Below are 25,184 nucleotides of genomic sequence, written 5' to 3'. Positions count from 1 at the left end.
TAAACCATATTTGGCTAAATAAAACAAATACGGCAAGATTACCTCCTCTTGCCCACTAGTCGGACTCCAACCATTACGTATACACCGCAAGTAAAATCTCTTCCATTTAAAAGAGTAAGAACTCCTTGTGAATGGCCTCTTTGACTCCCTCAAAATGTCCATACAGTCCTGAGGGAGATTCAAGTGTCCGTACTGCAGGACCTCAGGATCCATGCTGTCAAGCTCAGTGAGGGAAGGCTGGAATCATCCTGCCAATTTTGGTCAGAAGGTCTGGCCTGAACGGGAGCTTACTGTGCAGACAGATCAAGAGTTGCAATAGGTCCGGATACCACCATTGGCGAGGCCAGTCCAGTGCTATCAGGATCATCTTCATCTTGGATCGGATGAGCTTGATCAGCACCTTCGGGATGAGAGGAAGGGGCGGAAAGGCGTATGCAAACGTCCCGGGTGAGTCTATCAGAAGAGCATTCCCTCTCAGTTCCTGGTAAAATCTGGACGCAAAGGCGTGGCATTTTCTGTTTAGATCATCTGCAAAGAGATCGGTGGATGGACGACCCCATTGATGAAATAAGTCTGCCACAACCTCGTCGTTGAGCACCTAGTCTTCTTGTTCTTCGAAGAGTCGACTGAGAGCGTCTGCCCGCAAGTTCTGTTCTCCTGGCAGATGCACCGATGTGATCAAGAGGTTCTTAACCAGAAGCCAGTGCCAAATCGCTTGGGATTCCAGTGACAGCAGAAAAGAGCATGTTCCACCTTGTTTGTTTAAGTAATACATGGTGGTTTTATTGTCCGTTTGTGTCAGTATCGACTCGGACTGAAACTATGGATGGAATGCCTTGAGGGCTAAATGAACAGCCCGCAGCTCTAACATGTTTATATGATAGGTCTGCTCTTTGCTCGACCATATGCCCTGAGTCTGCAGTTGACCCAGGTGTGCCCCCCATCCCTGAAGAGATGCATCCGTGATCAGGGATTGTTTTGGGAGAGGCTGATGGAATGGGACTCCCACTAGGAGATTCTTCGGCTGAGTCCACCAGACAATGGACCTCTTTGCTGATTGAGAGAGGAGAATTCGGTCTTCCGAATGTCTCGACGATTGGTCCCATTTGTCCTCCAGATCCTGCTGTAATGGTCTCATATTCAATCTGGAGTTGGGTATGAGAAACATGCAAGAGGCCATCGACCCCAGTAGAGATGCCACTTGCTTCACTAATGGTCCATGTGCTTGAAGGATGATATTGCATTTGTTTCTCATTGGTAACAGTCTCTCCTCCGAAGGAAACACTTTTCCTAGGCCGGAGTCCAGGGTGGCACACAGATAGTGGAGCGTTTGAGTGGGCTTATGAACTGATTTCTCCATGTTCACATGGAGTCCAAAGCGGTGTAATAGATCTAGGCAGGTGCGATAGTGGTTCTGCACCATGTGAGGAGATGAACCCTTCCACAACCAGTCGTCCAGGTATGGATACACAAACAGGCCTTGGCGATGTAAGGGTGCAGCCACCACTGCCATGCATTTCGTGAATACCCGTGGTGCAGATTTGAAACCAAACGGCAAGACTCTGAACTGGAAATGCTTAGCGCCTACCATGAATCGCAGGAACTTGCGATGCCGTGGAGCAATTGTTATGAGGAAGTACGCATCTTGGAGATGTATCTAACACATACAATCCCCTTTCTGTAGATGTGGACATATTTGATGGGAGCGCCAACATACAAAACTTCTCCTTTCGGATGACACTGTTCAGAGATTTGAGGTCCAGGATTGGCCTGAACTTGTGCGCTTGGTCTTTTTTCGGTACAAGGAAATATCTGGAGTAGACTCCTTTTCCCCGTTGAGCAGGAGGGACCTCGTCAATGGCTAGTTTCTTAAGAAGGATCACCACTTCCTGACGCAGCAAATCCAGGTGGTGAGGACCTGATCTTACTGGAGGAATGTCTTTTGGAGGTGCGCAGAAACGTAGCGCATACCCATTGAGCAGTATATTTAGTACCCACTGATCTTTGGTTATGTTGCACCACTCTTTTATGCAATTTGAGATACTTCCTCCCACTGGAATGAGCAACGGTGCTAGAGGAAGCGGAAAATCATTGCTTGCCTGGAGATTTGGCTGTGGAGGAGGATTGCTGCAGATGTTCTCCTCTGTCTCTAGAGGAACGACGGCCTTTTATTGTGATCTGGATTGATGCTTCTGCAACCATTGAGAGGTTTGCACCCTCTGATGGTAGTTATTGCTTTTATAAGGCCTGTAGCGACGCCTGAACTTTTTCTTCACTAGGCCTACGGCCTTCGGTGTATCCAGCTCGGCCTTTATCCTGGCCATCTCCATCTTGGCAAAAGATGAACGGAAGAAGATTTTTGCCTCCGTGGAGAGCTCCTAGGTGATCTTCTTGTCTGCTCTGGAGACTGAGCAGAAGAGCTTCTTGACGTTGAGAACACCTGAGGAGAGCTCATAACTGAACCAGAGGACTCTCCGCGGTCTTTGTAGACTGGGCGGCGACTTGAGGAATGATGTGACGTCGATGGAGTGTCTTGATGTCGACCGACTATGTATCACCAGAACTGGTGAACCTTTCGAGTGGAACTTCTCTACGACATCGACCTTTCCTTATGTTTCGACATTGAATGTTCTGACATCGAACATCTGGACCTCACCGACTTCGCTTCGCTTGGGAGAACCCAACGAAGTGCGAAACCCTTCTAGAAATCGTGTCCTTAGACCTCCCAGATCTCTCTCTCGACGCTGAGCGCCTAATGGAAGCCAGCGGAGCGGAGATCGGGGCACTTCTTGGCGTCGATGGAGACCGCCGCCTCGACGGCGAACCTCGTCTCCTATACTACACATTGAGTGTAGGAGAGTAGGGTCTGCTTTCCTATGGTCACCCCATTTTTTGCTTTTTGCTTCACTGGTTTTCGACTTAATGTGACTGTGGGCCTGCTAATCAGACCCACAGCCCTGCTGTTCTCTCTCTAAATTCACACCATGTACTTTAGGTACATCACCAATTGGGATTTGGGTCACTCTTATGAGTCCCTGTACAGTGTACTATAGGTACCCAGGGCATAGGTGCACCCAAGGCCTACCAGGGGCTGCAGCATATCTTTTGCCACCCTTGGCTGGCCATCCAAACTGACACAACTGGCTGATCACTCAGCTGGGGCAAGGTCGTGTAATCACTCCTTGCTTAGAAATAGTATTCCTATGTCTAACCTTATATCTGGACACATATGTGGTTGATCATGGTGGTGGCAGCACTCTGAGATTCCGCTGGGGAAAGACGGGCAGACTGCGAGATTTCCTCTTCTGCCCATTTACATTTTGCAGCACTGTCCTTTTTAGCGCTTTTTTAAAAATAAACCCGGCTTTTGCATTCAATTGATTAATAATTGTGATGTATGTATTTTAATCAACTGTACCCTTTTTAACTTCTTAGTGCTGTTTCCCGGTTCCCCTGTGCCCCGTTCCACCGCGGCTGCTCTGTGCCGATTGTAGTGGAGGGACAGGTCGGGCGGCGCCATCTTTAGTGGGTCCCGGTCCCCGGCTGGTCGGGAGGTAGCGGTCCAGCTCGGGGAGGGGCTTGGGTGATAAATAATGATACCTCATAGGGCGCGCAGCGGTCACGCGCAGCGGGCGCGCCGTCTGCGTGCCGAAGGAGCGCCAAAGGAGGGCCCGTCTGTGCCCGTCAGGGCCAGCTACTCTGCCCGACGTCCTCCGGGTTCGCCCAGCTCAGAGAAGCGCAAGTATTCTCGTCATGATCTTATGAGACTTGCTCTCCCCGGCGGTAGATTGACTTGCTTGCGCGCGGGTCTGGATTGTGCTATGGTGAAGTGCCCCAGTTGTGGTTTTCTTCCCCAGCCATCCCTACCCCCACGCATAGTCAGTAACACCGGCGCAGCAACCATTAGGGCTGGGCTGATTAATGCCAGATCCGTGGTGAGACATGCCGCCGATGTTTTCGAACTACTGGTGGGCCAGTTGGAGGTGCTGTTCGTCACGGAGACGTGGATGACCAGCACATCCGCCCCAAGTGTGGAACTTGCCGTCCCCAGAGGTTTTAAGATTGCTAGGGTTGACAGAACTCGGGGTAGAGGGGGTGGTTTAGCCGTTATTTTTAAGGTTGGGTGGTGCTTCACCTCTGAGCCGCCTGCTGCGGATGTAGGGGGTGAGGTTCTCCACTTCTCCATTATAATTTCCCCTCATTTTACTTTAGGAGGGTCTTTGATTTACAGGCCCCCGGGCCAGGCCAATCATTTTATTGACTCTCTTGAGGAATATATAGTGCCGCGGGCCTTAAGTTTTCCAAAATTTCTTCTGGTCGGCGACCTAAATATTCATGCGGATGCTCCTGACTCACCTGAAGCCCGTAGGCTCAGTGAAGTTCTTGACCTCGCACAGCTCAAGCAATGGGTGACTTCTCCGACGCATGTGGGAGGTCACCTTCTTGATCTGGTTTGCTCAAATTTCCCCATTAAGACTGTGAGCGTAGAAAAAGTTACCTGGTCCGATCATGACCTGGTCAGGTTTGCGTGGGAGATGGTGGAATCGGTCAAACACCTCCCATGTGCCATACCCAAAAGGTCAATGTGCCCGCGTTCAGAAAGGCCCTATCCGGAGCCCGCCCACAACCCACGGTGGTTTTGGATGAGGCGGTCGGCGGGTTTAATGAGTGGGTGCTGCAGGCGGCTACTGTATCCACTAAACACACTACCGTGTCTAGACTCCGACGCTCTCCCTCTCAATCCTGGTTCTCTCCCGAGTTGAGAGAGCTAAAACTAGGCTGTAAAAAATTGGAACGTGCGTGGAGATGCGGGTATAGTTTTGAGGCCAAGTCTGTTCTACGCTCAGCTCAAAAAGATTATTATGCTGCCATTAAGGTTGCTAAAGGAAATTATTATGCAGGGCGTATCGCTAAAGCAGATAACAATAGTAGAGAGATTTTCTCTATTGTTAAAAGTTTTGTATCCCCTGTTGCTGATGTTGCTACTCTCCCTTCCTCTGCGCAATGGTGCGAGGATTTGTCCACCTTTTTCATCAGCAAAATAGCTAGGATACAGCAGGATCTACTCGCGGCACGGCCCGCAGATTGTTTAGCGGCCGACTCTTGTTTTACACATTGCCCGTGTTCTGGGCAACAGTTGACTAACTTTGCGCAAGTCGCAGAGTGTGCTGTATTACCTCTTCTTCAGTCTCTGAAATCCGGCTCTCCCGCTGACCCGTGCCCAGCCCGAGTGCTTTCGGAGGTGGCGGAAACTGTCTGTAGTGAGATCACGAAGATAGTGAATCTTTCCTTGGCTTCTGGCGAGGTTCCTCTTGGATGGAAACGAGCCAAACTTCTGCCGCTCCTGAAAAAACCGGGTCTGGACGCTACGGTTCCTGGGAACTATCGTCCCATATCCCTTTTGCCAGCACTCGCTAAAATCTGTGAGAAAGTGATTTTTCAGCAATTGGAGAGTTTCGTGGAATCCTCCAATGCCCTTCATCCTGCCCAATCGGGCTTTAGGGCGTCCTATAGCACCGAGACTGCGCTGGTGGAGATAACGGAGTCTATTCGGGAATGTTTGGACGGAGGCGGCAGAGCGGTCCTGATTTTATTGGACATCTCTGCCGCGTTCGATACCGTCCCTTATGAGCTCCTCCTCGCCAGGCTGTCTGCTATTGGTATCGGTGGGGTTGTTCTGGCCTGGCTGTCCTCTTTTCTATCGGATAGGACACAGCAGGTCTGGATGCCGCCCCACGCCTCAGAGCCTAAACCACTCCTCATGGGGGTCCCTCAGGGATCCACTCTTAGTCCCCTACTGTTCAACATTTACATCACCCCCTTGGTTTATTTAGCGGAACAGTATGGGGCTAAGATTATAGGGTATGCAGATGATACTCAGTTGCTATTCACCTGGCCAGACGATATTCTGGATGCTTCTGCAGTCCATTTATGTCTGTCCTCAGTATTTCGCTGGTTAACCTTGGCCCAGCTGAAATGCAATGAGGACAAATCCGAGGTGCTTTTTTATGGTTCCTTCCCCTCCTCGTTCAGGAATACGCTGTGGCCCCCGAATATTCCCAGCCCCAAAGAGATGGGGGCCCCGCGAAAAACCTTGGCATCTGGTTTGGGGAGGACCTTAGATTCGAGGACCATATAAAAAAGCTCACGGGAACCTGCTTTGCCACGTTGAGAATGCGTCGCAAATTTTTCCCTTTGCTCCCTAGGGATGCCAAGGAGACTGTTGCTCTGGCTCTCATACTGGCAAGGTTGGATTATGCAAATGCACTGTTCAGTGGCATTCCGGGTTACCTGGTTAAACGCCTGCAAATTATCCAGAATTCGGCAGTCCGTCTCCTATTCAATGTCCCAAGATGGAAGAGTGTGCGTTCTGATTTGCGCACTCTTCACTGGCTCCCCGTATCACAGCGCATCTTGTTCAAATCTTTGGTGCTTGCGTTTAGAGCAATCCATGACCAAGGCCCCGCATATTTGAGAAATAGATTTGCCATCTATGCCCCCGCCCGTACCCTTAGATCATCTACTCTGTTTAAACTGTCTCTTCCTCGTTTTAACCGAGCTAGACTCGGCGGTCAGTCGATTGCCGTGGTAGCGGCCCGAGCTTGGAATGCTCTCCCTCTCCATTTGCGCTCCATGCAATCTGTGGCTCAATTTAAGAAGAACCTGAAAACTCATCTGTTCAGGAGTATAACCTAGGTTATTTTCTTGTTGTTCTGCTCTCTGTCTTTCCCAATTCGCGCCAGGATACTCCTAAGTAACGGAGCACGTTACAAAACGGTTTATACATACATACATATGCACCTATAAGTCACTCCTATGGCAGGCCTTAACAATCCTGAAGGCAGAGTGCTTGGTTTTATGTGAGATGGTGCTCTAGCATGAGCTGAGCCTGTCTGCAGCTTTGGAACCATGTCCTTATAACTGTTCTAGGATAATGCCATACCATATACTCTTAAGTGCATTATGAACCTCGCGGTTAAATGCTAACTTTGGTTTGGCTTTATCAAAACATGTCATGTAAGGTGTCATACGCTTTGGAATACTACCCCCTCGCCAGTCCTGGCGATGGAGGTAGCATTCCACCCTTCTAGAGGGAGAAGACATGTTACTTCCATTAATCCCGGTTAAAGTTAACCAGAGCCTCAGCATCACAAAATGGATGCTGCTGCCACAGACACAAGTCGGACCTCCTGCTGCTGGGAGTCCTTCCAGCGAGGGAGGCTTGGACAATAGGTTTCCTGTCACAGGGAGGTGCTAGCACCACCCCAGACAGGCTATAGTGTATTGGGGCAGGGAGGGCTGAATGAAATGAGACACTGCCTGGGGCACACAAGGTGTCCCATGCATAGTCCAGTTCAAACCGGTGCTGGGGCACTCCAGCCCTAGCTCTGGCGCGAAACTGGACAAAGGGAAAGGGGTGTAACCACCCCCTTCCTGGGTCCCACCCATAGGAGGGACCTAGAAGGTAATCCAGCCCCTAGATTTGGTATATAGGTAGGAGCGGTGTCCTTAGACTTTAGATATATCCTGACTGAAACTCTGATATGAAACTCTGGACCTTCGACATCCTACTCGACGTAGAAGACTGAAGAATCTCCCTTGTGGTCAAGGAGTGACCACCCTGTGCAAGTAGGCACCATCAAGCGCTCAACGGTTTGCTTTGTCGTTGCTCCCGCCGGAGCTTGAACACAGAGCCTGACAAGACCCGGACTTCCAGACATCCAACAGCCTGATCCACAGCCAAAGCAAAGCTGAGACCGATGGAGGCGACGAGAGACGTGGGACCGGCCATCTTGGAAAGCCAGCGAATTGCTTTCCGTGCAACTTCTGAGGCTCCCTTGAAGTTGTGCATTGGGGATTGAGAAGCCCCAGCCCCGAGCACCAACTGCACCGAAGTTCACCTCTCCACACTCACCGAGTGCTGCGTGGGGCCTTTTTGCATTTTCCTGCTTGACGCGTCTGTCCGGTCACTTGCCCGTTGGCTAGTGGCCTCTGTGACGACGAAATCTGAAATCTACACCGCTGGTCTGGTTGCTCCAGACTGGCCCTTGCTTCCCTGCGAAGGAGAAGCCCCTTAGTCCTTGCTGGCCTGAGTAAGAAGCCATCTTCGATTCCTGCGTGGGTTGCATTTGCCAAGGCCTGTTGACTCCGAATTAAGATCCGACACCACCAACAGCAAGAGCCTTCGTGGGACAGTCCGTATCCAGCTCCTGGTCCTCGTCGAAACCTCCAGGTCCACGTGGCTGCAGAGACAAGCTTCACTACATCACCTGATCGCTTCCCGACATCGCCTGCTTTCTTCCTGGTTCCTTCCTTGTCACTAGTTAGTGACCCAGATTATGTCCCCTCTGCTTTCAGGTACTCTTCATCCTCGATCCACCCTTGGATCCAATCGGACTCTTCTCTCCTGGTCGCCTGCAGCATCTTTTCTCCAAGGCTCCATAGAACTCCACGACGAAACCCGACACACTTTGACACCTATGCACCCGCTTCCTGTGGGTGAGGTAACGCGAGTACTGCGGTGCTCCTGTAAAGAGTAACTCTCCTAGTGTCCTAGTTTCAAGTGGTTAGCTTCTAGTCCAGTCGGAAGACTCCTAAACCTTTAACTTTCTAACTTTTACGCAACCATTGACTTCTATGTGTGCACACGTGTGCATTTAGACACTGCACCCGCATCCCGTGGGCCTCCTGCTCCCTAACTACTGGTATTTCAGTGTAGCCCCAGCGATTCCCAAGGCCCTAAGCTTTACCATTGTTCGTGACGTGGTTCTTATACCACTATTTTAGTATATGGTTTAGCGGGCCACCAGGGTCTATCCATATTTGTGCAACTTTTGTATGCTATATTAAGTAACTTGTTATGCGCTAGTGCTTCTGTTCTCATAAAGAGTACAGAGGTTTTTTTTTAAAGAAATAAATACATATATATTTTGAATATATAACCTGTGTGGTGTCCTTTAATATGGTAAAACAGCTGGCTTCACATGCCCTCTTGAGTTTAGCCTAAGACTGCTTTTGTCCATGCTACCACTAGGATAGCTGGTCAATAAGGTTGACTTTACAACCATCACCATTAGGGTTGTTTGGACTGGTGCTCACTAGAATAGTGAACATCATATACCAGGCCAACTACTCACATTGGTGTGCAGCGGTTGGGATTTGAGCTTGCTGATGTTTACCAATTGTAATCGTTGAGATATCATTTGAAAGATCACATTAGGTACCATAGGTACATATAACAAGACTTAGAATACATAGGTTCTACTGAACTTAGTTGTTGTAGACCAAAGGGCTTAGCACACCCTGACTACAACTCCTAGAGAGGTTCTAGTAGGAAAACACAGTGTAGGTGGGTGCACACACCACACCTCACCTCACTAGAATCATGTCTACCACAGATGAGCCAAGTTTGACTCTCCCTGTGGGAGGTGACCCTCCCAGGGCACCATCTAGATATGAAATGCTCAATTTCCAAGAGATGAGACACTTGTGTACCTCAAGGCGATTGAAACAAGGTTCCAACCCTACCATTTCCCATCTGATAGAAGTACCCCACTATCATATATGAGAATGAGGATGAGCCAGAAGAAGAATCAGAAGAAGAGGTTTTTCAAGATAGCCAGGTCCAAGTTAGGAGACTTAGCCAGGCTAACCTAAGCCTACATGGGGCTGAACATGGGCAAGCCCCATACAGACCCATTAGTAGACTTAACCAGGGGTATGAGAGGAGGAGGTCTCACTCAGGGGACTCCCACCACTCTAATGCCTCTATGGGATCCAATACCCTTGCTCAGAAAAGGATGTCCTCTCCTGAAAGGAAAGAGCATCAGGCTAGGATGAGGGAAGCTAATCTGAGGATTGAGAGGCAAGACCTAGAAGTTGCCCTTGCCAAAGAGAAGCTTGCCCTAGCTAGAGAGCAGAAGTTGAGTGGGTCACAACCCACTGGTGGCAGCAATATCAATAAGGATAATGACAGGTCCCATCAGAATGCTAGGCACCTGAGTAAGATAGTGCCCCCCTACAAAGTTGGGGATGACATCCACAAGTGGATAACTGCTTTGGAAAGGGCCTGCAAAGTCCAGCAGGTCCCCCCAGAGTCAGTGGGCAGCTATCTTGTGGCTCTCCTTTGAAGAAAAAGGCAGAGATAAGCTCCTCACAGTTAGTGATGCGGATGCTAATAACTACCCTGTCCTGAAGAGTGCTCTAATTGATGGGTTTGGCCTAACCACTGAACAGTACAGGTTGATGTTCAGAGATACCCAGAAGACACAGACTCAGGACTGGACTGATTTTGTTGATTGTGCCACTAAGGCTCTGGAAGGTTGGTTACTGGGAAGTAAAGTTAAGGACTATACAGGATTGTATAATTTGATCATGAGAGAACAAATCCTTAATAATTGTCAGAACCAGTTGTTGCACCAACACCTGATTCACTCAGATCTGACCTCTCCCCAAGAATTGGGAAAGAAGGCAGACAAATGGGTCAGAAACAGGGTTAAGCAGAAGCCCCAGAACCAAGGTGGTGATCAGAAACAAAGAGACCAGAAGTCTTCATCAGGCCCCCAAAATTCTAATGAAGGGGGGTCCCAAACTTCCAAGAAGAAGAAGAAGAAGAAAGAAAGTCCAAAGAAACCTTGGTGTGATTACTGTAAATCTGCCTCTCACTGGCTTAGTGAGAGCACCAAGAAAGGTACAGCCCCTACCACTGCAGCCCCTAAGGCAACTGCACCCCCTAGTACAGTCAGCAGTGGTAGTTCCCAACCCAAGGCTATAGTGAGGTTAACCATGGGTACTGAGGTGGATCCTGGCCTAGTCCGGATTCCAACTCAGGCTGTCCTGATCTGTGATGTGGACATGGCTATGTCCACGACCGTGAGTAACAACACTTTGGGCAAGTACAGACAGACACCTTTGATTAATGATAAAGTGGCTCAAGCCTACAGGGACACATGTGCCAGTGTCACTATGGTGACACCTAACTTTGTGGACCCTGGACAGATTGCACTGGGTGATAATTACCTGGTGACCAATGCTAGCAATGTCACTACTACACATAGTGTGGCAATTGTTAATTTCACCTGGGGAGGGGTAACTGGCCTCAAAAGAGTTGTGGTAAGTGCAGACCTCCCAGTTGAATGTCTTTTGGGCAATGATCTAGAAAACTCAGTATGGTCAGAAGTGGAGTATAGGACTCATGCAGAGATGTTGGGTATTTCACCACATGTCCTTGCTGTCACCAGGTCACAGGCCAAAAAGTGTTTACCTGAACCAGCGCTGGATCTTGGAACAATAGACCAGACACTACCCAAGAGAAAGAGCAAGAGGGTTAAGGCAGTGCCTTCCCCCCTGCCTCAGGTTGAGGATCAGCCCTCCCAAGAGGATGATTCTGTGATCCAAGAGGGAACTCTCCTAGAAGAGCTTGAGCCTGAACAGGTTGCGTTTCTTGGGACAGGGGGACCCTCAAGGGCAGATCTGAGGCAGGCGCAATTAGATTGTTCCTCTCTTGAACCCCTCAGACAGCAGGCTGCTGCTGAGAATGCTCAAGGTGCCCATAAAGTGTATTGGGATGATGGGCTCCTTTATTCAGAGGCTAGACACCCCAAGCCTGGTGCTTCCAGGAGGTTGGTTATACCTCTGCAATCTAGGGCCTTCCTTCTTACCTTGGCCCATGATATTTCCTTAGCAGGACATCTAGGCCAGAACAAGACTTGGGACAGGCTTGTACCTCACTTTCACTGGCCCCATATGTCAGAAGATACCAAGGAGTTTTGTCGCTCCTGTGTTACCTGCCAAGCCAGTGGCAAATCAGGTGGCACAACAAAGGCCCCCCTCATACCACTACCTGTGGTGGGGGTACCCTTTGAGAGAGTGGGGATAGACATTGTAGGACCAATGGACCCCCAAACAGCATCTGGGCACAGATTTATACTGGTGGTAGTGGATCATGCCACCAGGTATCCAGAAGCTATACCCTTGAGGACCACAACAGCTCCTGTTGTGGCAAGGGCCCTACTTGGAGTTTTCTCCAGAGTGGGGTTTCCAAAGGAGGTTGTCTCTGACAGAGGTGCAAACTTCATGTCAGGGTATTTGACTGCAATGTGGAAGGAGTGTGGTGTCAACTATAAGTTCACCACCCCCTATCACCCACAGTGCAATGGGCTTGTGGAGAGATTCAACAAGACCCTCAAAGGGATGATAAAAGGGTTACCTGAAAAGCTGAGGCGAAGATGGGACATCCTTTTACCCTGCCTTCTGTTTGCTTACAGAGAGGTCCCACAAAAGGGGGTTGGCTACAGCCCTTTTGAGCTTTTGTTTGGGCATCCTGTAAGGGGACCCCTATGTCTTGTGAAGGAAGGATGGGAGTTACCTCTCAAAAAGCCTAAGCAAGACATAGTGGACTATGTACTTGGTCTCCGCTCCAGGATGGCTGAGTATATGGAGAAGGCTTCTAAAAACCTTGAGGCTAGCCAAGAACTTCAAAAAGCTTGGCATGACCAAAAGGCTGTGCTGACTGAGTACCAGCCAGGACAGAAGGTGTGGTTGTTGGAGCCAGTGGCCCCAGCAGCACTCCAGGACAAATGGTCTGGACCCCACACCATTGCTGAGAAAAAGGGAGAGGCTGCCTACTTGGTGGAACTTGGAACCCCTGGGAGCTCCCACAGGGTGCTCCATGTCAACAGACTCAAAGCATATGTTGACAGGGCAGACATGGGCTTGCTCATGGCTACAGATGAGGGACAGGAGGAAGAGATTGACCCTCTCCCAGACCTGTTGACTCAGAACCCTGATGATGGTTCAGTTGATGGTGTGGCCTTAGCTGGCAGCCTCACTGACCAGCAGCAATGGGACTGCAGACAAGTTCTACAGGCCTATAGACATATGTTTTCATTGACACCTAGTCAGACTAACTGGTCCACCCATGAGGTGGACACTGGTGACAGTCTGCCTGTGAAGAGTAAGATCTACAGGCAACCTGACCATGTCAGGGACTGTATAAAGACTGAGGTACAGAAAATGATTGAGTTGGGAGTAATTGAGCCATCGGAGAGCCCCTGGGCCAGCCCAGTAGTCCTTGTACCAAAACCTCACACCCAAGATGGTAAGAGAGAGGTGAGGTTCTGTGTGGACTATAGAGGTCTCAATGCTGTCACTAGGACAGATGCTCACCCAATTCCAAGGGTAGATGAGCTCATTGATAGATTGGCTTCTGCCAAGTTTCTGAGCACATTTGATTTGACAGATGGCTATTGGCAAATCAGGTTAGCTGAGGATGCCAAGGCCAAAACTGCTTTCTCAACCCCAGGAGGTCATTATCAATTTGTGGTAATGCCCTTTGGCTTGAGGAATGCACCTGCCACTTTCCAAAGGTTGGTGAACCAAGTCCTCACTGGGTTGGATGACTTTTGTGCAGCTTATCTTGATGATATTGCTGTCTTCAGCTCCACTTGGGAGGATCACCTGATCCACCTGAAGAAGGTTTTAGAGGCCATGCAAAGGGCAGGCCTAACTATCAAGGCCACAAAGTGCCAGATAGGGCAGAGTAAGGTTGTGTACCTGGGCCACCTTGTAGGTGGGGGTCAGGTTCAACCACTGGAGAGTAAGATCCAGACCATCAAGCACTGGGCTCCAACCACCCAGACACAGGTCAGAGCTTTCTTGGGTCTGTCTGGTTACTTTGTCAAGAATTATGGGTCCATTGTGACACCACTCAATGACTTGACTTCAAAGTAGATGTCAAAAAAGGTTCAGTGAACAGTTAGCTGTCAAAGGGCATTTGATGACCTGAAGAGGGCCATGTGCTCTGCACCTATCTTAAAGAGTCCTGACTACTCCAAAGAGTTTATTGTCCAAACAGATGCTTCTGAGTTGGGGGTGGGAGCTGTGCTTTCACAACTTAATGTAGATGGTCAAGACCAGCCCATTGCTTTTATTAGCAGAAGGCTGACCCCTAGAGAGAAACGTTGGTCATCTATTGAGAGGGAGGCCTTTGCTGTGGTTTGGGCCTGAAGAAGTTGAGACCATACTTTTTTGGCACTCACTTCCAAATTCAGACAGACCATAAGCCCCTTTTGTGGCTAAATCAGATGAAGGGTGAGAATGCCAAACTGCTCAGGTGGTCTATTTCCCTACAGGGGATTGACTTTACAGTGGAGCACAGACCAGGGCCTGACTATGGCAATGCAGATGGTCTCTCCAGGTACTTCCACTTAGAACATGAAGACACAACTGGTCAAGGTTAGTCTAATGTCCCTGTGTTTGGGGGGGGGGGTTATGTAGGAGAGTAGGGTCTGCTTTCTATGGTCACCCCATTTTTTGCTTCTTGCTTCACTGGTTTTCGACTTAATGTGGCTGTGGGCCTGCTAATAAGACCCACAGCCCTGCTGTTCTCTCTCTAAATTCACACCATGAACTTTAGGTACATCACCAATTGGGATTTGGGTCACTCTTATGAGTCCCTGTACAGTGTACTATAGGTACCCAGGGCATAGGTGCAGCCAAGGCCTACCAGGGGCTGCAGCATATCTTTTGCCACCCCTGGCTGACCATCCAAACTGACACAACTGGCTGATCACTCAGCTGGGGCAAGGTCGTGTAATCACCCCTTGCTTAGATATAGTATTCCTATGTCTAACCTTATATCTGGACACATATGCACCTATAAGTCACTCCTATGGCAGGCCTTAACAATCCTGAAGGCAGAGTGCTTGGTTTTATGTGAGATGGTGCTCTAGCATGAGCTGAGCATATCTGCAGCTTTCGGAACCATGTCCTTATAGCTGTTCTAGGATAATGCCATACCATACACTCTTAAGTGCATTATGAACCTCTCGGTTAAATGCTATCTTTGGTTTGGCTTTATCAAAACATGTTGTGTAAGGTGTCATACGCTTTGGAATACTACCCCCTCGCCAGTCCTGGCGACGGGGGTAGCATTCCACCCTTCTAGAGGGAGAAGACATGTTACTTTCATTAATCCCGGTTAAAGTTAACCAGGGCCTCAGCATCACAAAATGGATGCTGCTGCCACAGACACAAGTCTGACCTCCTGCTGCTGGGAGTCCTTCCAGCGAGGGAGGCTTGGACAATAGGTTTCCTGTCACAGGGAGGTGCTAGCACCACCCCAGACAGGCTGTAGTATATTGGGGCAGGGAGGGCTGAATGAAATGAGACACTGCCTGGGGCACACAAGGTGTCCCAGGCATAGTCCAGTTCAAATCGGTGCTGGGGCACTCCAGCCCCAGCTCTGGCGCGAAACTGGACAAAGGGAAAGGGGTATAACCACCCCCTTCCTGGGTCCCACCCATAGGAGGGACCTAGAAGGTAATCCAGCCCCTAGATTTGGTATATAGGTAGGAGCTGTGTCCTTAGACTTTAGATATATCCTGACTGAAACTCTGATACGAAACTCTGGACCTTCGACATCCTACTCGACATAGAAGTCTGAAGAATCTCCCTTGTGGTCAAGGAGTGACCACCCTGTGCAAGCAGGCACCATCAAGCGCTCAACGGTTTGCTTTGTCGTTGCTCCCGCCAGAGCTTGAACACAGAGCCTGACAAGACCCGGACTTCCAGACATCCAACAGCCCGATCCACAGCCAAAGCAAAGCTGAGACCCGTGGAGGTGACAAGAGACGTGGGACCGGCCATCTTGGAAAGCCAGCGAATTGCTTTCTGTGCAACTTCTGAGGCACCCTCGTAGTTGTGCATTGGGGATTGAGAAGCCCCAGCCCCGAGCACCAACTGCACCGAAGATCACCTCTCCACACTCACCGAGAGCTGCGTGGGGCGCTTTTGCATTTTCCTGCTCGACGCGTCTGTCCAGTCACTTGCCCGTTGGCTAGTGGCCTCTGTGACGACGGAATCTGAAATCTACACCGCTGGTCTGGTTGCTCCAGACTGGCCCTTGCTTCCCTGCGAAGGAGAAGCCCCTCAGTCCTTGTTGGCCTGAGTAAGAAGCCATCTTCGATTCCTGTGTGGGTTGCATTTGCCAAGGCCTGTTGACTCCGAATCGAGATCCGACACAGCCAACAGCGAGAGCCTTTGTGGGACAGTCCGTATCCAGCTCCTGGTCATCGTCGACACCTCCTGGTCCACATGGCTGCAGAGACAAGCTTCACGACATCACCTGATCGCTTCCCGACATCGCCTGGTTCCTTCCTGGTCACTGGTTAGTGATCCAGATTCTGTCCCCTCTTCTTTCAGGTACTCTTCATCCTCGATCCACCCTTGGATCCAATCGGACTCTTCTCTCCTGGTCGCCTGCAGCATCTTTTCTCCAAGGCTCCATTGAACTCCACGACGAAACTCGACACACTTTGACACCTATGTACCCGCTTCCTGTGGGTGAGGTAACGCGAGTACTGCGGTGCTCCTGTAAAGAGTAACTCTCCTAGTGTCCTAGTTTCAAGTGGTTAGCTTCTAGTCCAGTCGGAAGACTCCTAAACCTTTCACTTTCTAACTTTTACGCAACCATTAACTTTTATGTGTGCACACGTGTGCATTTAGACACTGCACCCGCATCCCGTGGGCCTCCTGCTCCCTAACTACTGTTAGTCCAGTGTAGCCCCAGCGATTCCCAAGGCCCTATGTCCTTACCATTGTTCGTGACGTGGTTCTTATACCACTATTTTAGTATATGGTTTAGCAGGCCACCAGGGCCTATCCATATTTGTGCAACTTTTGTATGCTATATTAAGTAACTTGTTATGCGCTTGTGCTTCTGTTCTCATAAAGAGTACAGAGGGTTGTTTTAGAAATAAATACATATATATTTTGAATATATAACCTGTGTGGTGTCCTTTCATTTGGCATTAAAGGGATTGCATATGGTAAAACAGCTGGGTTTTCATGACCTCTTGAGTTTAGCCTAAGACTGCTTTTGTCCATGCTACACTAGGATAGCTTGTCTATTAGGTTGACTTTACAACCATCACCATAAGGGTTGTTTGGACTGGTGCATGGTGCTCACTAGAATAGTGAACATCATTTACCAGGACAACTTCTCACATTGTGTCTCGACGATAAATCCATCGCCGTCGATGCAGATCTAGACCTAGACGTTGAACGTCGCCTGGTTGACGACAACGGAGGCATCTGCTTGGACGTTGAATATCTTGCCTCTGACGACGATGAGGGCCGTCTCGACATTGACCGTCGTCTGGTTGACAGTAACTGAGACGCTTGCTTCGACGCCGAACGCCGTACTGACGATGTCGACTGAGACTTATCTCTTGACATTGGGCGAGCCCGCACCAACGGAGGACTCCTCGACGCCAATTGTCACCAGGTTGACAACAGCGGAGGATGTGATGTACCTGTAGTCTTCGTCGACGACCGGTGTTCTCTCAACGGCGAGCCCGCCGTCGATGGTCTTTTCGTCAATGTTTTTGCGGCCAATTAAGGTATTTTTGGAGCTGAGCCCGACGCCAATGGAGAGCAGATTGGAACCTTACTTCTGGATGAAGATCTGGCTCTCTTTCCTCATCTTCACTGGAGACCTGCCTCTTGAAGGCGTTTTTCACTTCTTAGCCAGCCCATAGAGGCAAATCTTCTCTCTGTCCTTCAGAGTTCTCTTGGACAAGAACTGACAATGCTGGCAAGTCTTGGGAGTATGGTCATTAGGAAGGCAAAGGATACAGACAGGATGGGAGTCTGTTTTAGCCTTCTTTTTGCCACAGGAAGGACAAGAGTCATAAAGAGAGGGCCTTTTGTAGTGGAAAATAATGGTCAACTCTCTCAAAATTAGTTGGAACCTACTTCAATAGTAAAAAGACATTGAAGTAAAAAGCTTTTCACAAAAAATGAGAAATAGGTTCTGACAGAAATCAGAAAAAACAGAGATGAAGTTACCAGGGTTCTGACAGAAGGAGCCAGAAAGAACAACTAACCCACTTGTCACCGCTGAGGCATGATGGGAAGCTAGGGGTCATGGATGCCTTAACGGCACGGTGCTAGTTCTAATCTATGTGTTTCTGTGAGTTAGCTTTTCAGCTTTCTACACTAATGTTTCTGCAATGCAGCCTATGGGCTGGCAATGTTTTGCATGCCTCTTTGCAGGATTATGATTTCTATTGTGCATTAAAGCAGTTTTCAAATGTGTTTTCTTTCTCCCTGCTTTATTGGAATTGTATATATGTGCAAAGGAAATTCTTACAACATTGCTCAGCCTTTAGTGTATGGAAGGCTGCATTGTGTTTATTGTTGTATACATATATATGTATTTAGAGCTACATTTATGGTTCCACATATATGTTTTATTTGTTTCCAGGGTCCCTACGCCTGGGTCGGAATATTCATGTGCTTATGACTATTGATGAGGATCCTCTGGAAGAGAATTACAGTGATACATATATACATTTCTTAGCTGTTCAATCTGTGTTCATTGATTACTGTTCACAGCTGATTGCATTCCAGTCAAACCCGTAAAAATGTTGACATGGCTTTCATATTCTTTTATTTGGCAGGGTTAGTGGGGTGGGCAGTTTAAAAAGCAGTGCTATATATTGATACTGATGAAGCCTGAGTAATGGTGCAAAGGTAGTACATTTCTTTGAAGGACAATGGACCTTCACTCCAAGAGGTGGCATGATTCATCATTGGGGCAGCTCCTCACCCCGGGAATGGTGTTTTTATTCTAGGGTGGGTTCCTCAATGAGAGTTCTTTTTAGAGGAGACTTATTGGCTATCTAGTGTCCATATGGAAATGTATACAAATCCCTGCCCTAGTGCGCTATCCTATTTATCTCCATAAGTTGCAATAGGATGGAGGTGGGGCTTTATCAGTTTAAAATTACCTAAAGATAGACAACAATTTCACCCTGAGGCGACTTGTCTGGGCCGTTCACATTTAGTCCAGTTTTTCGAGTCCCTATGAGGAAAATCATTAGCAGCCCAATTGTCAAAGACCCCATAGTCTTCCATTCACTGATAAGGTCTAGTGAACTCTAATACAACACTATTGATACCAAACACCACTCAAAATTGTGCATTTGTTTGTGGGACTAAAGATGTTCAGCCAGTGGTTCATAGATACATCTGTCCCTCTTTTTGACAGTTTTTAAAATTTTAAGACATGTCTTTGGTAAATGCTGTGGAAGTTTTGAGGCTGCATCCCCAAATCATGGGGCATCACAGGACCTGTTGCCAGTATCTTAATCATCAGGTCTAGCTCCGTTGGTGTAATCTACTATTGCTTCTTTTGCAAACGCAGTATTTTTGGGCAGCTGGCGACCAAGTTGCCTGGAATGGCATGGAACTATCACTATCTGGTGAAGCTGTTAGTATGTATCTTTCTAGAAATCTCCAGCACAATTGTTCGTTCATACCTACCAGAGACTGTAAAGTAATTTTAAATATGTATTAAATGGCTTTACAAAAAACATCAATTTAAGAAGAAAATGAGCAAGATTAATTAAAACCTCCTGGAAACTGCAGCTTTTTGAGACTAGGTGTTGGCTTACATGAGAAGCTTAAATCCTCTGGCACAGGGAAACGATGCATATGATTATCATGCTCTGCTACAGAACCCAAAACTCTTGTAGAGGAAGGCTGGCATCTCTCCATCTTGTGTTTTCTATGCCTTCTTTCTAATGGTTAGATGAAGATCGCTACCAGGAAGCTTTCCTCTTCTAACAGTATCTAGATTTGCCCCGTGATGGTGATCTGGAATTCAATACCTTCTGATATGCCTATGCTAAAATAATTTACTTACTTGCTCGCTCTCTCTCTGGTTTGGTTTTGGGTGCATAAACATTAACTTACCACAAAGGAAGAGAAGTGTCCCCCTCCAAACCACTACATACAAAAGGAATGAGACTTGAATATAATGCATTTTTTTGTTAAAATAAAACATTCATACGGATATGTGCTATTACTGTAAATAGTTTTCCTGATCCCATTGATATCTGTGAAAAATTAAAAGGTGGGGAATCTGCTTGAAGAAATATCCATCACAACCACAGCATTTTCTCATGATCGCTTAGTCAACCTGTTTGCACCTTCGTTTTCTGTCTTTCAGTTCCTATTAGACAGTCATTCTCAGTGTGACTCTCAGGAAGAGAAATCATGCATAAAGCATTTTCCTTTTGCCTTTAATTTTTAGTTTCAAAGGAACTGAAGAGGTAAACAAGAAAAAAATATATATCTTGTTTCGCAAATATGGCTTGGAAGCCTAGTAGATTCCAAAAAGGTGTCAAATGAAGCTAATACAATCTACTTCAAAGTTTTTCTTTAAAATAAAATACAATGACAAATCCATACAGCAGATGAATAAACTGAGTGCTGTCATTAAGATACAACCAGTTGTCTAAGAGAGGCACTTTCTTAATGTTTTTCTATCAGGTATTGACTTTTCTTTCTTTCTTACTTTTTAAAGGGAAGACTTTAGATACATATGTAATACATTTAAAAAGATGCTTAGTCACATCGTCATAACAACTATATTGTGAAAGAGAAATCTTTTTACAGTAAATTTTCCAGGATCTTGCACATAGGTGGACGTATCAGATTCATGATGATTATAAACAAATAACTGATAAATATGCTCAAATCAACATACCTTTGTATTTCTGGCACGGTCATGCTATCAAACTTCTCAAACTCGGCTTCTGTGAAGAGGCGGTAACACTTTCCACTGTCTTCACGCCCAGCTCGGCCAGTTCGCTGCCATGCTTGGGCTTTTGACACTCGCTGAACAGCTAAAACTTCAAGACCGTTTCCTAGGAAAAGAAATTACCTACTCAACAAAAACCATGAAAAAAATATTCAAGTTTATTAGCACCTTTACTGAAACTCACAAAACTCCAATGTGACGCTGGGTTGGTTTAACAGTTAAAGCGGCAGCAGAACAGGAATAACTAAATGGAAAGAAGATATTTTTTAAGGCACAAACAATGCAAAAAAAGGAACAGGACATGTAGAAGGGGACTGTGTAAAGATTGTTTATTACCGCTTTCTGTTTTACATTCTCAAAGTTGGAGACTTGTTTGCTTAAAAAGGTGACTATGTTTCAGCCAAGAAATCAAAGGAAGAAAAGCTTTTATTCAAATGCGAATGGCAAGTTGTGAGGAAAGTACATTCAATACAATGGGGCCATCATAGGTGAAATTACTTTGATTCCCTGTCTTCTTAGTCTACTTGTTCCTGTTTGGCCCAGCAACCATTGGCTGATCTATAGGAGTAAGAGTTAGTTTTAAAGGTAAACATACTGCTTTGTGTGTGGGATTTTCTACATTTCGCTGTGCCACCCCTGAATTGCTTATTTTGCCTCTGTGTGAAACTTTTAAACATTATGGGGAAGCGACACTGCTCACAGGTTATTAAACGTGTTGGAAGATACTTGGAGCTATAACAGGGGCCCATGCTTATCACAAAATCTTAGAGGTAGTGCTGGTATTTATAGAATTGCTGGCTTGCGTTTTAGCCTATACGTAAGGAGCCTTAGAGTCCCCCAACGAGGTAGTTGCACTCAAGATTGAAGCCTTCCTTAGTGAGTTTTTGGTGTCTCCTTCCTACTTTACCCTGGCTCCACCATAACTCTACCTAAACAGTGAGGTCAATGGGACACAAGTCTATATAAATCTAAATCATAGTTTGGGTCTGAAAAACAGTAAGACTTACAAAACAGTGCTATTGAAAAGCCTGGGACAAAACAACACAATGCCAAACAGTACCTAACAAGTGGCAAAATGTAACATTTGCTTCTTTTCCTGTAGGACTTACAGCATTCAGGGGGTAATCCCATACACCAAAGTTGGCAAATGGGTAAATACAACGTATGATTGTAAGAGAAGAAAGAAGCAAAATGGAGCAGTGTGGGAGAGAGACGAAGACAGGGGAAATATTTGGCTAGTCAAACTCATACCACAGAGATACAAGCTACTGGCTTACTTCCCTGTACATGCCTCGAAGTCTGCTGCTTTTTTCTCCCAAGCCAGAGTTCTGCTACAATCTAGTTGCTCTTCTCCATAAGGCTGAGGCCTAGTGATAGAGCAACCATACTGGACAGACGGGGAAAGGATGTTCGGAAATTTCCAATCGTCTCAAGACTACGAATGCCTGGTACGCCTAGTGCGATCACAGAGGTTGGAGAACAGGCAGGAAGAGCATACAGTCAATATGCAAAATACCTCGTGTGTGTACACAAGCCTAAAGAGGGCATGCGTGCTCCAAGGCACAGCCTGCCTCCATCAAGCGCAGTAAGAAGAATTTTTGTCACTCTTAATTAGCTTGATGGTCATTTTAATCAGGAAGACTGATAAGGTAACCATCATGGGGAGGAGGTGGATTTATGCGAATATAATTTTGTGGCAGCAGTGGTTTAATGTCATCAACAAAGGGAAGAGGACAAGTTAGGTTTGAAAGGTAAGAAGTAGGCGTCGATGATCACCATAGCATGAAGGTGCCTTATGATGATCAAATATATGAATGCACATAAGGGATCTCATGAAGATAAAAGAAAGTGTTAAAATCACTTTTGATAATTTCAGAAATGAGTAGAGAGCAGGTTTCGAGGTTTACAAAAAAGGCAGTATGTTTTGGTGATTGTCAGAGAGAGATGTCACAGCCACCCCGAAAAGCTGTTGTGGTTTGGTGCTTACCAGTGCAGGAAAGGTAGCCTGGCACAAGAGTAAGAGAACTAATCCAAAGAGGACAGTGCATTTTTGGGTGAATTTGTGAAAATTTAAAAACACAAATGACAAAAAAAGTAGTACTGAGAAAGCGGTGTTGGGTATATGAATTGTATTAATTTCAACAGCCAGCACATGGTATTTTTGGCCAATTAAGTGTGCTTATTATGAATGCATGGTTGTATCATATTGTTTACAAGTTTACAAATTGTTAAAAAAACATTTAAAAGCAGACCTTATTTACTCTCTGGTGTTACTCTCACATCCTACAAGACTGGAATATGAAAATGTGTCTTTCCTATTCACATCACCAAATACTAACCAAAAGTCTGAAAAAGAGTTACTTAATCATAAGTAAATTATTTCCTCGAACACCTTACTCAACTATCCCCTTCCCTAATTCTCAGCACTTTTTACGGGATTCGGGGTACACCTTATAGGTCAGTCTCCTTTATTCAACATATACATGGATCCATTATGCCAGCTACTTTGAGTGCTTTGTGTTAGGATCCACAAACAAGTGGAGTTGTTTATCTGTCCAATTTTACTGCGTTTATAGACCGGTTTAATGGTTTTTTAAGTTTTTGGTGCAGCTTGGTTTCCATGTTCTAGTGTTACCTTGCTTGCAGGAATCTTCGGATGATTTGCCTCTTGTTGTTTGTCAATAATTAAGTACTTTTCTGAATCTGATGAAGTTGTGCTCTGCACAGATGGGGATTGGATATCTGTCCCACCTACAGAGACTGCCGTAAACAACACCAAATTCCCACTATTGTTTTCTTGCGGCACGTTTGGAGAAATATTCTGTGGTGAATGTTTGATCGAAGGAGACATGTAAGGATATAGAAATGGTTTCTTTCTTAGAGATATTGGATATATAAGGATGTGTCGGAATTTGAGAATTGACAGTGTGGTTTTGAATTTGATTTGCTACTCACTTTTGAGCCACACATTTTTGAGGTGCCCATTCCAGCTTTAGCAGCCAACCCTACCCGTTCCTGCTTTGGAAGTCAAAACTGGCTGAAGTCACAATCATCTGATTTATATATCATCTAAAGTCCTTCCATGGTATAATGAAAACCTGGAGGCCATAACTTTTCATCTGATGACTCTTCTTTGACTGTTTGTTCCGGACTGCGAAGGGGCCCCTCTCTTCCACTACTCTACTCTAGTGTCAATATCTCCAGGCTTTAGACTTGGCTACCATCTCTGAATACTCAATCAGATCCACAAATTGACTCAAAGAGCTTCCTATTAATTGCACTTTCTCTACAAGCTCAAACCATGCAAGCTATTATCCAAATTACGAGCTGAAGTTCAAAATTTTCCTACTTGGTGCTTCTCTTAAAGGACCCTATTTCTTCAAAACAAAAAACTACCCCACATCAAACACCTCATCTATGGTCTATGTTTAGCAGCTTGCAGCAAATGTCTTCTCTATTAGACATTGTCAAAACAGAAATCTTAGGATAGGATTGTTCCGGTACCCTGAGTGAACATGTATGTGTTCCTGCCTAGTTTTCCATCTTTGTTTTGGTCTTAGAACACACAACCACCATGTGTGTGCCAAAAGCTGCTGTAGCTTGTACTATAAAATGCAGTGACCCAGAGAGATGCATCAAGCATGCCTTCTGTGGAGAGTGGGACTACTGCCCCCTCACCAGATGTTAAGGTTCTGTTAGCGGTGTCAGTGGGAAATGTCAGTAGAACAGGGCTTTTTCTTGATACCTTAAGAATGGAGTGGTCTATCATCCTTGTTGCGCAAGTTGTACATTCGGTTGAGTAAAAATGTATCTTTGACTACATCCCTGTCTGTAAGAGTAATGGCTCTGTTGATGCTAAGTGCATACCTTCAGTGCGATGGTAGAAAAGTGCAAGGAGTATGTGTGCCACATTAGCGTATGGAATCTAAAGAAATCATTTTGATTCCAGTGTTGGGGTACTGGATTCCAACTGAGCAATATTCCAGATGGGCAATGTGGATTGCAGAACCTTGACTCAGACCTAGCATTTTGGTGGTTAATGAAATCACTGGGTGTTGAAGATAGTGGTGTCTTGGAAGTGCAAGGTGTTCCCTGGGCATGACCCATCCCCACTTTGCCCCCCGAGGCCCGATAGGAAAAATTGAGCTGATTGGCAAGTGTGACTCCTGTCCCCTCCTTTGTATGCCAGTCTGTTGGAAAGCCTTGAGAGAGAGCTTACCAAACCCACCCACCTTCCTGCTTTCACCTAAAGAATCAAAACTGTGCCCGATGTGGCTGGACACAATACACCAAATGTTGGAACGTTTAAGAAATCTTTGTGAGAACAGATGCAGAATCAGTTGGAAATTACCCTTTTTGCAGGGTTATCCCCAAACTTTTTGCTTCCTCCTCCTATTTTTTCCTGACCGTTTTGTGTTGGTTCTAGGGCTCTGGGCTGAAAATAAGTGCGTAAGTGCATATGCTCTCTGTGTAAATAGTGTTATGGATTGGTGTTTCCATGATTGGATATTTGATTTACTTGTTAGTCCCTAGTAAAGTGCACTGAGTTTGCCAGGGCCTGTAAATCGAATGT

General features: G+C 46.7%; 1 protein-coding gene across 1 annotated transcript in view; it reads right to left on the bottom strand.

Annotated features, from left to right (window-relative positions):
• The window catches only part of DHX33 (DEAH-box helicase 33), a 193,922-nt gene that overhangs the window by 62,157 nt on the left and 106,581 nt on the right, over positions 1-25,184 (bottom strand). Inside the window, exon 7 of the mRNA XM_078679696.1 lies at positions 20,558-20,717. Within this exon, the coding sequence (XP_078535822.1) occupies positions 20,558-20,717 (160 nt within the window). The remainder of the gene's footprint in view (positions 1-20,557; positions 20,718-25,184) is intronic.

Source organism: Lissotriton helveticus, chromosome 3_1 (assembly GCF_964261635.1).
Source record: "Lissotriton helveticus chromosome 3_1, aLisHel1.1, whole genome shotgun sequence".
NCBI classification, from domain to species: Eukaryota; Metazoa; Chordata; class Amphibia; order Caudata; family Salamandridae; genus Lissotriton; species Lissotriton helveticus.
Note: the sequence above shows the minus strand (reverse complement) of the source record. Positions and strands in the feature narration are given on the sequence as shown.